Source organism: Ursus americanus, chromosome 1 (assembly GCF_024610735.1).
Source record: "Ursus americanus isolate L20-20 chromosome 1, mUrsAme1.1.p, whole genome shotgun sequence".
Classification (NCBI taxonomy): Eukaryota; Metazoa; Chordata; class Mammalia; order Carnivora; family Ursidae; genus Ursus; species Ursus americanus.
The window spans coordinates 104,929,209-104,945,184 of NC_142127.1; the positions used below are offsets into that span (position 1 = coordinate 104,929,209).

General features: G+C 49.4%; 1 protein-coding gene across 6 annotated transcripts in view; it reads left to right on the top strand.

Moving 5' to 3' along the window:
- IFT54 (intraflagellar transport 54) overlaps positions 1-15,976 on the top strand; it is a 59,020-nt gene that overhangs the window by 15,547 nt on the left and 27,497 nt on the right. For 3 of the 6 annotated variants that reach the window (XM_087864877.1, XM_045793981.2, XM_045793976.2), the window contains 7 exons: positions 5,864-5,965; positions 8,314-8,334; positions 9,261-9,345; positions 9,805-9,888; positions 12,340-12,463; positions 12,666-12,702; positions 15,256-15,332. In XM_087864877.1, coding sequence (XP_087721003.1) covers positions 5,864-5,965; positions 8,314-8,334; positions 9,261-9,345; positions 9,805-9,888; positions 12,340-12,463; positions 12,666-12,702; positions 15,256-15,332 — 530 coding nt within the window. The remainder of the gene's footprint in view (positions 1-5,863; positions 5,966-8,313; positions 8,335-9,260; positions 9,346-9,804; positions 9,889-12,339; positions 12,464-12,665; positions 12,703-15,255; positions 15,333-15,976) is intronic. The other 3 variants (XM_045793977.2, XM_045793978.2, XM_045793979.2) reach the window with 3 other exon arrangements.

The window sequence follows — 15,976 nt, forward strand, 5'->3', positions numbered from 1 at the left end:
CTAGTTCCTCAGCGGTGTGTGGTGACCGGCTGGGAGGTGCTGGACGGGAGCAGGACGAGTTCTCACCGACAAACAGTTCACCGCAGGCTCGCAGGTGCAGTTCCCTGCATCTGGTGAAAGTTATGTGTTAACTCCCTGCGGGCGCTTCTCTCAGCTACAGACCGGTCGGAGCAGGAAAGCAGCAGGCAGTCCCCGTGCAGCAGGAGAGGGGCTGGGTGGTGCTGCCCGTGTAGGCAGATCGGCTTGCATCCCAGACCAGTGGGAAGATGCCGTTCCTCCCGTTTGCCCACCTCTTGGCCTTGACCTAGCTTCATGGGTACGTTCTCTGAGCCACAGTGACCTGGTGGTAAGTGGGTCTAAAAATACCTGCCTTGAGACTCGGAGACATCTGTCCATAAAGTGGCCGGCATGTCACATGTGTACTTTCCGGATCTGCTTTGTGGATCCGACTTCAGTGACTGCGAGCCCCATGTCAGGGTGAGATGGTACCGTGGACTTAAAGTGCAGTAGTTATTCAGACACGTATCCTCACTCTGTAGACACTACGCACAGCTCAGTGTTCAGGAACAGGAACCCTGCAACATACACGTGGTTCTCAGTTGCGAGCTTGCCAGAGATTTGAACGGAGCCTGGTGGCACCTGGTGGCACGTGTGGAGTCCTGCACTCTGTCCCCAAGTTTTATATTCTTACCTCAAGAAGCTGGAACAGCAACAGAGGGACAGGCCTAATCCACGCACAAGGAAGCAGTTGACCAAGATTAGAGCAGAAATCAAAGAATTAGAAACCAGGAGTACAGTAGAGCAGATCAACGGAACTAGAAGCTGGTTCTTTGAGAGAATCAATAAAATTGACAGACCACTGGCAAGACTTATCCAAAAGAATAGAGAAAGGACCCAAATTAATAAAATTATGAATGAAAAAAGAGAGGTCGCAACCAACACCAATGAAATTGAAAGGATTATTAGAAGCTTTTATCAACAGCTTTATGCCAATAAATTAAGCAATCCGGAGGAGATGGAGGCCTTCCTGGAAACCTATAAACTACCAAGACTGAAACAGGAAGAAACTGATTTTTTAAACAGGCCAGTTAATTATGAAGAGATTGAGTCAGTGATAAACAACCTTCCAAAAAACAAAACTCCAGGCCTGGCCGGTTTTCCTGGGGAATTCTATGAAACATTCAAAGAAGAAATAATACCTATTCTCCTAAAGCTATTTCAAAAAATAGAAACGGAAGGAGAGCTACCAAACTCATACTATGAGGCCAATATTACCTTGATCCCCAAACCAGGCAAAGACCCCATCAAAAAGGAGAATTACCGATTTCCCTAATGAATATGGACGCCAAAATCCTCAACAAGATCCTGGCTAATAGAATCCAACAGTACATTAAAAGGATTATCCATCATGACCAAGTGGGATTCATCCCTGGGATGCAAGGGTGGTTCAACATTTGCAAATCGATCGGGGTCTTAGATTTTATCCAGAAAGAAAAATTCAGAAATCATATGATTCTCTCAATAGATGCAGAAAAAGCATTTGACAAAATACCGCATCCTTTCCTGATTAAAACCCTTCAGAGTGTAGGGATAGAGGGTGCATTCCTCAATCTCATAAAAACCATCTATGAAAAGCCTACAGCAAATATCATTCTCAATGGGGAAAAGCTGGAGCCTTTCCCTTAAGATCAGGAACACGACAAGGATGCCCACTCTCGCCACTGTTATTCAACGTAGTACTAGAAGTCCTTGCAACAGCAATCAGACAACAAAAAGGGATCAAAGGTATCCAAATTGGCAAAGAAGAAGTCAAAATGTCTCTCTTCGCAGATGACATGATACTGTATATGGAAAACCCAAAAGACTCCACTCCCAAACTATTAGAAGTTATAGAGCAATTCAGTAATGTGGCGAGATACAAAATCAATGCTCAGAAATCAGTTGCATTTCTATACACGAATAATGAGACTGAAGAAAGAGAAATTAGGGAATCCATCCCATTTACAATAGCACCAAAAACCATGCGTTACCTTGGAATCAACTTAACCAGAGACGTAAGGGACCTATATTCTAGAAACTGTAAATCACTCTTGAAAGACATTGAGGAAGACACAAAAAGATGGAAAAATATTCCATGCTCATGGATTGGAAGAATTAACATAGTTAAAATGTCCATGCTACCCAGAGCAATCTACACTTTCAGTGCTATCCCGATCAAAATACCGATGATATTTTTCAAAGAACTGGAACAAATAGTCCTTAAATTTGTATGGAACCAGAAAAGGCCCCGAATCGCCAAGGAACTGTTGAAAAGGAAAAACAAAGCTGGGGGCATCACAATGCCGGATTTTGAGCTGTGATCACAAAGACAGCATGGTACTGGCACAAAAACAGACACATGGATTAATGGAACAGAATAGAGAACCCAGAAATGGACCCTCGGCTCTTTGGGCAACTAATCTTTGATAAAGCAGGAAAAAACATCCGGTGGAAAAAAAGACAGTCTCTTCAATAAATGGTGCTGGGAAAATTGGACAGCTACATGCAAAAGAATGAAACTTGACCACTCTCTCACACCATACACAAAGATAAACTCCAAATGGACGAAAGACCTCGATGTGAGACAGGAATCCATCAAAATCCTAGAGGAGAACATAGGCAGCAACCTCTACGACATCGGCCAAAGCAACCTTTTTCATGACACATCTCCAAAGGCAAGAGAAACAAAAGATAAAATGAACTTGTGGGACTTCATCAAGATAAAAAGCTTCTGCATAGCCAAGGAAACAGTCAAAAAAACTAACAGGCAGCCCACGGAATGGGAGAAGATATTTGCAAATGATGCTACAGATAAAAGACTGGTATCCAAGATCTACAAAGAACTTTTCAAACTCAATACGCGAGAAACAAATAAACAAATCATAAAATGGGCAGAAGATATGAACAGACACTTTTCCAATGATGACATACAAATGGCTAACAGACACATGAAAAAATGTTCAAAATCATTAGCCATCAGGGAAATTCAAATCAAAACCACACTAAGATACCACCCTACGCCAGTTAGAATGGCAAAAATTGACAAGGCAAGAAACAACAATTGCTGGAGAGGATGTGAAGAAAGGGGATCCCTCCTACATTGTTGGTGGGAATGCAAGTTGGTACAGCCACTCTGGAAAACAGTGTGGAGGTCCCTTAAAAAGTTAAAAATTGAGCTACCCTATGACCCAGCCATTGCACTACTGGGTATTTACCCCAAAGATACAGACGTAGTGAAGAGAAGGGCCATATGCACCCCAATGTTCATAGCAGCATTGTCCACAATAGCTAAATTGTGGAAGGAGCCGAGATGCCCTTCAACAGATGACTGGATTAAGAAGATGTGGTCCATATATACAATGGAATATTACTCAGCTATCAGAAAGAACGAATTCTCAACATTTGCTGCAACATGGATGGCACTGGAGGAGATAATGCTAAGTGAAATAAGTCAAGCAGAGAAAGACAATTATATGATTTCTCTCATCTATGGAACATAAGAACTAGGAAGATCGGTAGGGGAAGAAAGGGATAAAGAAAGGGGGGTAATCAGAAGGGGGAATGAAGCATGAGAGACTATGGACTCTGGGAAACAAACTGACGGCTTCAGAGGGGAGGGGGGCGGGGGAACGGGATAGGCTGGTGATGGGTAGTAAGGAGGGCACGTATTGCATGGTGCACTGGGTGTTATACGCCAACTAATGAATCATCGAACTTTACATCAGAAACCGGGGATGTACTGTATGGTGACTAACATAATATAATAAAAAAAAAATTAAAAAAATAAAATACAAAATTGAAAAAAAAAAGACTGATCACTGGGTCAGCGGAGCCCCTCACTTTAAGCCCTGGTTATTCATTCACACTTACACTTGAAGTAGTTGGCAACTCTGTGCTGCTAAAATTTGCACCAGCACGTGGGCCTAGTGGGAAGCTGCTTGCGGCTGTGTTGGGGGCTGTACCTGGTGTTTCAGGGATGGTAACTGGCGGATGGGCACTGGGCCGGGCCCAGTGATAAGGCCTGCCTTATCAAGCACAGGGTCTCATTGAGATAACGCCACGAGCTGGGGCAAACTGTGGCTCCGAAGAGGCAAGCAGCCCCCTCAAGCTGCGGTGCTTGGGGGCGTTGGAACATAGGTAATCAGGACACCACGGCCCACATCCTTACCTGCCAGGTTCATTTGTTACCGGTAATTCAGACAACAGACTTTTTGCCAGTTCGCAATAATTTTTATTTTTTACAGGTGCATTATTTTTCTTTAAAGCTGTTATTTGGCAGACTGGTCAATCTGTCCTCTGTGATTAAGAATTGATTGTGGTATTAGTATGTATAGTCTGTTTTTCTGTTCTGTTTGTGCGTATCGGAGTTTTAGTAAAGCTAACTTAAGAACGTTAGGAAAGATGTTAAAACAACCATCATAGGCCTCTCAAAAAAAAAAAAAAAAAAAGAATGCCACTAGACTTTTGAAGAGATGAAATGGTGCAGAGTGTCATCGGTCCCCTTGAGCTTTGGACCGAAGGTGTTGCATTTGGAACTTACTTATTGTGCTGGTGGGTTTTGAACAATGTAGGAAATTTTCGACACTTTCAAATAAAATGTAACAATCTAAAATTCTTGCATGGTTTCTTTTAAACTAGATAATCTACAGTTGTCAAGCTTATGTTTATTTTTACATTTGTTTTAGAATTTTAGTATTTCATGTTGTTTCTTTGGCTACCTTAGATTTCATAAATAATTATTTGAATCAGACTGTTTAAATTATCATTTTTATAGATTGAAAAAATTTCCTTAGAAAATTATGTCATCTATTGTATGAAGTTCTATTACATAAATTCAGTTCTTTGATAGTTAATGATAGGTTGATTCTGATATAAACTATTTAAATACTTTTAAGAAGTTATAAAATTGGGGCGCCTGGGTGGCTCAGTCGTTACGCGTCTGCCTTTGGCTCAGGGCGTGATCCTGGGGTCCTGGGTTGAGCCCCTCATTGGGCTCCCTGCTCCGCTGGGAGCCTGCTTCTTCCTCTCCCACTCCCCCTGCTTGTGTTCCCTCTCTCACTGGCTGTCTCCCTCTCTGTCAAATAAATAAATAAAATCTTAAAAAAAAGAAAAAGGAGAAATTATAAGATTGTATTTCAGGAATGGGAACATTTTTCTAATTTTATTTTTGTCTCCTGGTTTTATTTTAGAGTGGGGGTCTTTTACTGATGTATAAGTTTTCTACCCTGGGTCCTGCCACATTAAAGATCTTTTCCTCCAGCACCTCCCTGCCCCCCTTTTATTTTTAATATAAAAAAAGTTTGTTTCTCAGATATTTGACATTTTTTCTGTTTTTAGAGACATTGGCATACTAGTCAGTGTTCCACGAGGGTTTGGGAGCTTTCAGTATGTCTAGGACTGTGAACTATGCCAGAGATAGTTTTCTTTTCCTCCTGCTTTACTGAGATCGCCGCCTGTCTGCAGCTTCTCGGCTGGGCCTGGCTGCGGTGGGGAGGCAGGTGGAGCAGGTCGTGTCAGGAAGGCTCCGGAAACCGGGGTGGAGGGGTCACCTTGCTTTGGCTGTGGGGACCCCAACCTCCTCCTGGGCTGAGTGGGCCTGGGGCGCTCTCATATTCCGGGCACCCCTTCCCTCTCCCGATCCCACAGGCACAGCCGGGAGGAACATCGTTGGTGCGAGTTCTCAGAAGCTGCCCTCGGTCAGTCTTCTGTTCGCTCGCGGAGTGGGGGAACTGGGACGAGTCAGCGTGCCCTCTGTTAGTGGCGCCCCAGAGGACCAGCCTGCCGTGTGCCTCGTAATGACTCATTTTAAACTGTTTTATGTCAGGAACAAGAGAAGCTAATACTAACTCAGCTAGTGTTTCAGATGATAACTCAGCTGGTCTGTGGCGTGAGAACGTTGAGCCAGAACCAGCAGTGAAGCAGAAAGGTAAGAAGGATGCCGTCTCTTCACCCCTTCTGGTGCGGGAGACCGAGCAGCTCCGCACGTACACGGGTGGGCACCCCTCCCCCAGAGGGCGGCGGCCAGAGCCGCAGGGTCCCCTCGGCTCTTTGACCCGCACGGGGTCCGGTCCCTGGTTCTTGACACCAGCAGGACCGGACGTGGCGAGTGACCCGCTTTTGCCTCTCCGTCAGCGAGGCAGGGCCCGCTAGGCGGCGCGGCGGCACCGGCCTCTCTGGGTCCCCAGCGCTGTCTCGGAGGAGACGGGGCGGAGCCCGGGTGGGAGTCCCGCGGGCCCAGCCGCGCGCCACCTCATGCTCAGAGAGGACCTCAGAGCAGCGTGGAACACCGCCCCGACCGGTGTTTCTGTCTGTAACGTTCCCTGTGTGCATCAGGTTGTACTCGGTGACGTTCTGCTTCGGGCGTAGTAGTTCCCAGCCCCCAAACTGTGGTGAAAGACCCGCTCCGCTTGTGTTTTTCGGGCCCTGGAGCTCCTCGCAGGCTTGGTGGGGTGCTGGCGCCTCGTGGCGGAGCGTGTGGCACCCCAGAGCCCGCGCTTGTGGGGAGGGCTGGTGCTTGTCAGTGTGTGTGCGCCGAAACTGTTTGCCGACGGCCTGCCCTGTGCAGCGAGTGCCCCGGTGAGCCGAGCCAGCCTGGAGGACGCCCTGTGCCGTGGTGTGGGCGGGGGGAGCCTTCGGGCGGGGAGTGGAGCCTGGCGGCCAGCCGCTGCAGGAAGCCCGAGCTGCTGTTGGCTCAATCACGTGCGGGTCACGTTAGTGTGGTAGGCTTAGTGAGTGGTCCAGGACAGAGTGGCCTGGGCTGGAGTGGGCGGTGGGGGGCTGGGCAGGTTCCGGGGGACTTTGGGCACGGTTTGCACCAGAGATGGCATGTGAGTGCTGGGCGTGATCGCCAGGGCATGGGAAGGAGGGCCTGCGTGCCTTGTTGAGAAAGGCTGAGCTGGTGAAGGATCCAGAGATGACCTGAGTGTCTGTGAGGCTGGAACCCTCGCCGAGGGGTGGGAGACCCCATCTGTGAAGGGGGAGTCACTGTGTGCACTCTCCATCTGGGTATCAGCCCTGAGATCCAGCAGCTGCATGTGAACCCACAGTCTGTCCCCAACACCGATGGTGTGAGATTGGAGGAGAGCCCAGGGGTCTGGAGTCCAGGGTCCCAGGCTGCATAGCCGCTGCTACGCGCTGGGCTCTGCCAAGTGCACTCCAGGTGGCATGGCGTCGAGAAGAGACTCTGCTGCTACCTGCTGTGGCCCCCGGGAAGCCCTGTCTCGGGGTCAAGCCCAAGTCCCCCATTGCTGTCACCCCATCCTTCCAGGGGTACTGTCTGGAAACGTGATTTCGAGCCCCTCCTAACCCACAGTTCATCAGGCTCTAAGTGCTGGGCCTGTCCTCTGCTCTGTGCAGGGTGACCTCTGGGAGGTTCCTGTGTTCCATACATACAGGTCCTGTAGGGCCTCCTGGTTCCCCTTGCCCCATAGGCCTGGCCCCTCTTACACGCCTTCTTTGGGGCACCACATATGTCGGTCTTTGATTAGCGGACAGAGTTCTGAAGTCCGCTCAGCAGACAGACTGAGGAGTCCGAGGAGGGCTGTGTGTCCTCAGGGTGACCCTGGGCCCAGTCCTTGTGCGTGTGAAAGGTCCCTGTGTGGAGGTGGGGCTGTCGTTAATGGGGGGCTGCATGGCAGCTCCCGGGGGGGTCCTTAGCCCTGACATGGCCCCGTGCCATTTGGGTGCTTTTGCAGATGTAGTCCCGCATCTTGAGTGTGTCAGGCAGAGGGTGTCGTCTTGTGACTTTGAGTCCCCCCCTCCCTGCAGTGCTCCTGCTCATTTCCGTGTGGCCACGTATGTCCCCCTTGTCCCCAAAAGCAGCACTTGAAGAAGGAGGTAGGTCGATGGGGAGGTGGAGAAAGGTCCTCCCGTTCAGGAGCTAATGGAAGAGCCTTTGCTGATGCGCTGGTGAGGGAGGGCCTGGCCGCTGTCACCCCGTCGTGAAAGGGGCGTCACACCCCGTGCCTCACGCTCCCTGGCTTACCAGCTGCTGCCTTGTCTCTAAACTCTTATTTGTGTCTCTGACCCGCTCTCTTCATAATCCTGTTGCCTCTTTTCATTAATAGCATTTTAGAATTCATGGTTTGTTTTGTTCTTTGTCTTTTGATCTTTGAAAGTAAAGTGATGGCTGCGGACACGAGGGAAGGCTCTGTGTTCCCTGACAGGTGTCCACTGTTACTAAGTCCGTTTTTCCCTAGTCCTGCTGTTTCATGACTGAGCTTTGCCAGCACACAGTCGGTTTTCTGATGTGCCCTTTTTTTTTTTTTTTTGTAGGCGACTCCCCTAGTGATGCAGGTGAGGAACAGCCTGAACTGAGTGTATTTGGTATAAAGTGTGCGTGTGTGTGTGTAGATACTAATATGTTCTCTCAGATTTGTTTTACACAGTGAGTTAGTGAAAGTAATTTAAGGAAACATAACTGTACCACTTTCAGGTTTAATTTCTATGTCTTATGTTCCAGAAGAATGTATTTCACGATTCTTTCCAGAGTAAAAATTATTTCTAAATTCAAATCTGATTTATCCTATTTTCTAAAATACAAAGCCCTTTTACTTAAAATGGAGGAGTAAATTTAATTGCCTTAATAGTTAGGGGTTGTTACTTACTGATTAAATCTTTTTGTTAAAACGAAGAAAGCTTTATTCAGATTATAAAAACAATTTGGTACATACCCAAAGTAGAAAGTTTTTTAAATACAGAAAAATATGGAGAAGGAAATGAAAAACACTGTTTCTAACCTAAACGGATGTCTTTCTAGAACCCCCATCGTGTGTGTGTGTGTGTGTGTGTGTTATCAGAGACATTACTGTCCTCAGTTCTGTGTTAGAACGATGACACCGTTTTATGCGAAGGGTCTGGTGAGTGACTGCTGGCGTCTGCTGGCGTGACCCACCGTCGTCACTAACACCAGTGGTGGTTGGTGAACATCTTGACACGCGTCCGTCCTTCGTGGGTTGTATTTCCTGTCCATTCAGTGGCTCGACTGGATCAACCTGCCTTTTGAATTCTGTTTCTTAAGAAATTGAACCAGTTTGTGTTTCCAGTTGGCGTGCACACCTCCCCAGATCTTCACCAAGTCTAGATATGAAACGTCTGCGTGAAAATGATAGATGAATAAAGCTCATTTATATTTGTGATTATTTGATTGCTGTCTTTTCAAACACTTATTACTGTTTGTGTTTCTTCCTCTGTGAATCGCTAACCGGATTGTCATGGTTCAGAAGGAGAAGCTGGACCTTCTGGCCCTGAGAAGCCCGAGGTGTCCGAGAGTTCCGAGCTGCCGAGCGAGCTTCCAGCCGACATCAGGTCCGTGGGCCCCGGTCTGACGTCCAGGCCGCCGCCGCCTCCTGCTTCTCTCGGCACCTTCCGCAGTTTGTTTAGTGCTTGAGCTCAGTGACAGGGAAATACTGTACGAAGACAGCAGAAACCGTTTATTTAATTTTCCTGTACTGGGTATAAGTTACTACACGTAGGACATTTTAAAGATTTAGGGAAATTCATAATTATGGTAAATTATATTTTGATTACTGAGAGTTACATGATTCCTTTTTGAGCCTTAAAATTAATGAAAACATAAGATTAAGAGACGGATACTTTCAAACCTGTCAAATTAATGGAATGTTCTTAACATTCTGCAGACTGTGTCCGACTAGCATGTTGATGACGGGAAATGAGCGGTAACATTGACCTGGGTTTTCTGTTGTCCACTTTGAAATGTGCAAGTGTGTCATATCCTCTTTCTGGTTTTCCCGTGTTTGGGTTTAGAAGAATACCTCGGCCTGGGAGTGCGAGACCAGCACCTCCCCGGGTGAAGCGCCAGGACAGCGTGGAGGCACTGACGCCAGACAGGTGAGGCCTCCTTTGGGGGCTGTGCTGGGGGGGGTGGGGGTGGGGCAGGGGCAGCGCTGCCAGCAGCTGAGAGGGGGAGGAAAGCGGGGTCAGACCCTGACCTCAGGCCACACGCTGACCACACACTTCAGTTAGCTGAAGAGAAAATGTGCTTTACAGCACGTGGGGAAGTTATTCTTTGAGAGAAGGGGGGATTTTCTAAGCAAAAAGCAACAAGGCGAAAAATAGGAAAAAAAGATTTCAAGCTTAATTGCACAAAAATGTAAAACAAAAGGTCAGAAAGTCATAAACAATATGAAAACCAGCCGCAGACAGGGTTCTCCAAGTGTTAGGGATATCCCTGTGGACGTAGTGTGATCTTTAGAGGAAAGTACAAAAAAACAAAACAAAATAATAGAAAAATGAAGCAGGCTGGACCAGAGTGGTTTGAGATAGAGCAGGAGGCAGGAATTGGAGACAGATGTGGCCGTGTTGCCGAGGGACCTGAAGGAATGACGCAGGATATGGCGGGAGGGGTGGTGTCGGGAACGTTACTCGTTACTGTTTGTGAGATGAGAAGACTGGTGCATGTTTCTGGTGATGGGACCGATCCAGTGGAGATGGGGAATTGGTGATGTAGGAGCCACAGGGGCGGGATGATTGTTGGACAGCGTCCCCGAGTGGTGAGGGGACGCAGAGGGACTGGCTTTGGAGAAGATGGTGGAGACTTAGTGTGTGGGTGAGTTCTGGAAGCTGCATGCCCTCTGGCGCTCCACTTGTCTTGTGAGCTCAGAGCGAGTGTGGGAGGGGAGGCCCGGAGCTGCGCTCCCAGAGAGCGGGCATCTGACTGGGCTGGAGCAGAGGGTCCTCATCTGGGGTCATGTCCCCCCACCCCCGGCCTCCTATGGGGCCATGTCTGGAGACCCCATGTAGCGTCAGGACTGGGAGGGTCTAGAGGGAATGTTGCTGGCATCTAGCTGGGGAGTGGGGCAGGGATACTGTCAAACATTCCCAGTGGACAGGCAGCCCCACCACAGAGGACAGTAGGCCCAGAGGTCCATGGTGCGGCGTGTGGAAGCAGGATGCTTGGCCGCCTCCGGGTGCACATGGTGTGAAGTGACAGGAGTCAGTGTTGCTGGGGACTTTGTTCTCCAGCTGTGGGCAGCCGCCTGGTCCAGGCACTGGGTGGACACAGAGATGGAAGTGTGGGCAGTGGTGGTCCAAGAGTGGGGTGCTGAGATTTGAGATGGGGGGCTTGAGTGCCCAAGGGTGACCCTGGGTTTGTGGCTGGGTGATGGAAGTAGATGGTGGCAGGAGGGCTTGGGGACCCTAGAGCCAGGCTTTGGGAAGGATCATTTCTCAGTTAAGATGGGCAGTGTTGGCAGGGAGCCAGGAGTGCAGGGGGATGCCTGGTGGCTGGCAGGGGTGGCAGTAACAATGGGGTTGAGGGCCAGAGAGGCTGGTGATATGGATTCAGAGTCGGCAGACTTTAGAGAGAATAATCTGGAAGACCTAGTAAACACAAGGAGAACGCTGGCCCTCCCTCTTGGCCTGGCCACGAAGGCTGCTGCTTGAGGCAGGGGAGAATGGAGAGGGCTTGCTGATGAGGGAGGGTGTGTGGGAGGGGCTCGAGGGGTGTAGGGCGTGGGAGAGGTGTGGGGTGCGGTGAGGCTGCCCCTGGTGGAGGCGAGACGTTGCTTGTGAGGATTGAGGGGCCTGGTGAAGGAGCAGAGGGTGTTTGGGAGAAATGTGTACTGTCTTGAGAGCTCATACCCAAGTGCACAGGTTCCTTCCTGACCTTGTGTGTTGCCCCAAAGCAAGGAAGAGGGTGTGCACGCGTGGGTGTGCACATGTGGCACGTGTGCGAGAGTGATCGTAGGGCAGGGGAGTTAGTGGCCACTCGGGAAAGCATGGTTATGCTAGGCTGGTAGGGAGGAAGTGAAGGCAGGTAGGGCTGATGGGGAGCTGGTGAGTGTTCGGGTCTGGAGGCTTGTGATCCGGGCACAGTGTGGTAGGCGTGAGGGCCCAAGCAGAGGGCAGCTGACGGCCTGCAGTGGGATGACGGTAGTCACCTGGGAGGACAGGGCCAGGCCGGGGGGGCCAGGCAGTTGGGTGTTGGACTGGCGCAGAGCGATTGGAGGACTTGGTGGAGAGGAGGGGCTGGGCAGGAAGTAGATGCTGGGAGAAGGCCACTGTGTTGGAGCAAGGTTCTGGGGCCACATCGCCACCCCTGCCCTGATGTTTACGCCTTGGAAGAATAGGGCCCTCCAGGTGAGAGGCTACGGGTGGGAGTACAGAGGGCAGGAGTCACAGGGGCCCAGGCCTGGGTCTTCCCTCAGCTTCTGCCTGTATTTCGTGACGTTCTAGCGGTAGGTGGTGCCTAAACTCCTCTTGGAGCCCGGGACTCGGGGATTGAGGCAGACGTGCCACCAGCAGCCCTGCTAATGTAGCCTAATTCCTTTCTCTCTTTAGGGCGGGAAGTGGTAGAATCGTGGCCAGTGTGATTGTAGCTGCACAGGACTCCGACAGTGAGGAGGACGATCAGTTTGTGGTGGACGCTGCCCCCCAGCTCCCTGAGGTGTCAGAACTGGAAATGGTGAGTGAACGGGCTCGTCTGTTCCTGTCATTGCCGCGGGCGGTCCTGGAATGCCCCCTCCAGCATTTAGGTTACGTAGACAAAACGTTCCTCCGATTTTTCAGTCAGATTTCTGCCTTCTTTAATTTTGTCATTGCTTTGAGGAGATCCATGGAAGCAGCGTTTCGAGAATCAGCTTTTTCCTCCTTGCTTTCCTGCCCAGGTGCCCACAGTCGACGTGGAGGACGAGGAGAAGCACGGTGAGTGCCGGGCGTGCCGGGCGTGCCAGGCTGACTGTGGGAGGCTCTCGCGCACAGGAGCTCTGTGCGCCCCATGTTGATCAGGGGTCTGAAGGGCATGGGCGGGGTACCGGGGCATGGATGGGCTTCTCCTTGGTTGGTGGGGTTTAGGCTGGGAGATGACGGGTGCTGGCCCCTGGGGCTTGCTGTCAGCAGCTTCCAGCGTGGCGCACAGTTAGATTAGAGGGTTGTAATAGTACTTGTCCTCTTCCCAAGTATCTTCTTTGATTTCAAACGTTTGCAGAAGCAGAGAGCGTAGTCTAACGAACCCCCTCGTACCCATCACACGGCGTCAACGGTGATCGGCTCGCATGTTCCCTAAGCCTCTGTCTGCTGCAGACCCTGCTCCCCTAGACTGTTGTCAGGTCCTAGCGAAGACTGTTTCTTCGGTTAACATGTTATGTGCAGCTCTTTCAAAACACATAACCATAATTCTGTTGTTGTGTATTAAAAAACAAAGCAAGAACAAAACACTTTCTTAATACACAACTTTTCCAGTTATTGTGTATATTTTTTTCTAGTTTGAGTCAGAATCCAAATAAGGACCTGCACTGGAGTTGATTAATCTAGCTCTGAGCTCTCCCCTAACCTGTAGGTCTCCCCCCTTCCCTGAAGAAACTAGTTGGTTGTCCTTTAGAGTTTCCCACAGTTGAGTGTTGCTTACTATATGCCCGTGGTATGGTTTTTTACGTATTCTTCCATTCTTGTAACTTGGTTCCAGAGATTTGATCAGTTGCGGGTTTCGGGCAGGAATACTAGTAGGTGGTGTTGGTTCTTCCTGACGTCTGCTTGTGATGTCAGCCTGGATCATTGAGGGTTGCAGGATGGTGACGTTCTCGTCCCACCCGTCCTCCCTTCCTCGAGGTTTGGCTAGAGAACACCGGAGCGCAGAGCCCCCCATCCCCCAGCCTCAGTGCCGTGGCGCAACCCCTAGAAGGAGGGTTTTCCTCAGAGGGCGTCTCTGTCCCTGGCACCATCCACGCCAACTGAAGAGGGCGTGTGGGCTGGCGGTCGCTGCTCTCTCTACAATATCTGTATGAAATCCTGGGTTTTCCTCTAACGCATTTGATGGGCCTCTTTTCAGGCCAGATGAGTTCTTCTCACCGATGTTCAGATTGTCTGGGACGTAATCAGTGGGGGCTCTCTGAGGCTTTCTGACACATCCTGGGAGACTTTGCAGAGTCCTTGTTTTCTGAGAGGACCAGATGTTTCAGGCTCATTTTGTGTGTTTCCTGCCCCAAGGCTGGAACCCTCCCTTTCTCCAAGGAGCCTGGCTGCCTGTTGCCTCTGGGTTGGTCGTTGTTTCTAGGGATTTTCTTACCTTTTTTAAAAAAATGAGAACATGTATCCAAGCTCGTACTGGTATTTCCAGTGCAGCTTTACTATTCCAGAGTCTTTCCTACATTTCTGAGTTTATACATGCATGTCTATCTCATGCCAGAGATCCTGGCTCCCAGCGTCCGCCGTGTGTCTGCTTCACCCTGCGGCTGGCACACACCGCAGCACCTTAGAGCCCCCCCCCCCGTTATTAGCAGCAGCAGATTCCCGGAGACACTGTAGAGTGTTTCTCGGGGTCAGTGTGTTCTCAGTATGTCCTCAGGGATGGACAACCAATGACTCTTGTAAAGTTATGAAACAGTTCTTTTTTAGGCCGTGCTTGCCAGTTTGATGTTGTTAGGTTTGGTTTCAATTTTTAGGCATTGAGAAATCTGATTTAATTTTGTTTTATTTATGTAAAATAGTCACATTTCCAAGGTCCAATGTACCAAACAAGGTATATTCTGAGATTAGGGGCCTCCACCCTGTCCTCTCCCTCCCCCTGTAGGTAACAGTAAGAAAAACGGCTTATACTTTGATTTAAAAGATTTCAAGTTAATACACATGCGTGGTGTGCGTGTGTACGTGTACGTGTGCGTGTGTGTGTGTGTATTTACTGGTATCTCCGTGCCTCCCTCTTGCTTTTGTGACTTGGCGTGGGGGCTGGCATGCGTCCCATAGCAGTGTGGACGAGTCCTCACTGCTGCTCACGGCCGCTCCCCCTCGCCGTCCGGGTGCGGCGGAGTCTACCAGCGGGTTTCATACGGATGCGCGTTTGGATGAGACGGTGTTCTAAAGAAAACGTTCTATGTGATATTTACCCCACAGGCAATGTTTTTTTTTAAGGCAGTTGAAGACCCCTGACCTGATATGAAAGGAGTATTTGTGCTTAGAAACAGCACAGAGTTGTCACACCTGTTTGTGACAGGTGGTTATCTTTTGGAATATTAATCTACATTTCCTCATAATCGTTTTCTGTTTCCACAGCTTTTCTCTTTTTTCTTTTTTTTACCTTTGAGGAGCTGATTTCTTTGAATCACTGTAAAGTTTTACAGTTAATTTCCACCACCAGCTGTATCAGTCTATTGTAGACCCTTTTATCAATTGTTCAGTATAGAAAGAGGAAGAACGCCCCTCTACCCATTTACAATGGAATAGCTCCTTAGAGAATAAGATAAAACCACTGATTCTTTACAGGAGGACTTGTGAAAAAAATTCTGGAGACCAAGAAAGATTATGAGAAGTTGCAGCAGTCACCCAGACCTGGAGAGAAGGTAAGGAGTGATTTCTGCACATGCGCTGATCAGCAAAGTCTGCTGCTGGACTTCAGAGTTCCCTCCCACCTCCTTGTTTGGTAGGATAGAAAATTTGGGGCTCCTCTAGTGTGTCCTGGAGTCAAGACCAAAGGCCTGTTCTGCTCTGACCCCATGGCTGTCCCCTTCCTGCCTTGTCCAATCCCTTCTCCCTCCTTGCAGAGTCGGGAGGCTGGCCGCCTGGCCCTGGCTGATTGCAAAATAAGAGACTGGGGAGTTTTCAGGTCTGGCTTTTCAATCCTGGTGCTGTTGGTACCTGGCCTCCCAGCAGTCTGCCTTACAGCTGTGGGATGCGGTTTTGTTGGGACCCACCGCTTCCTGCCAACCACTGCCCCTGCGCGTGTGACCCTGGGGTGGATACCTGCCGGCTACGTAGCATGCCTCAAATGTCACGGCTAGGTTTGTTACAGCCACTTTCAAAAAGAATAAATCTTCACTTGCTGGTTTTGTAACCAAAGGATGTTTCTTGAATAGTTTTACCGGAAGCCAACAATTCCAGTATGTTTTACACACACATGCATAGATAATTCTGCCTAAAATGTCCTGGTTTTTCATGAAGATGTGGCCTGAAACAGCCGGGGGTGGGGGGCGGACTGTGCAGTTGA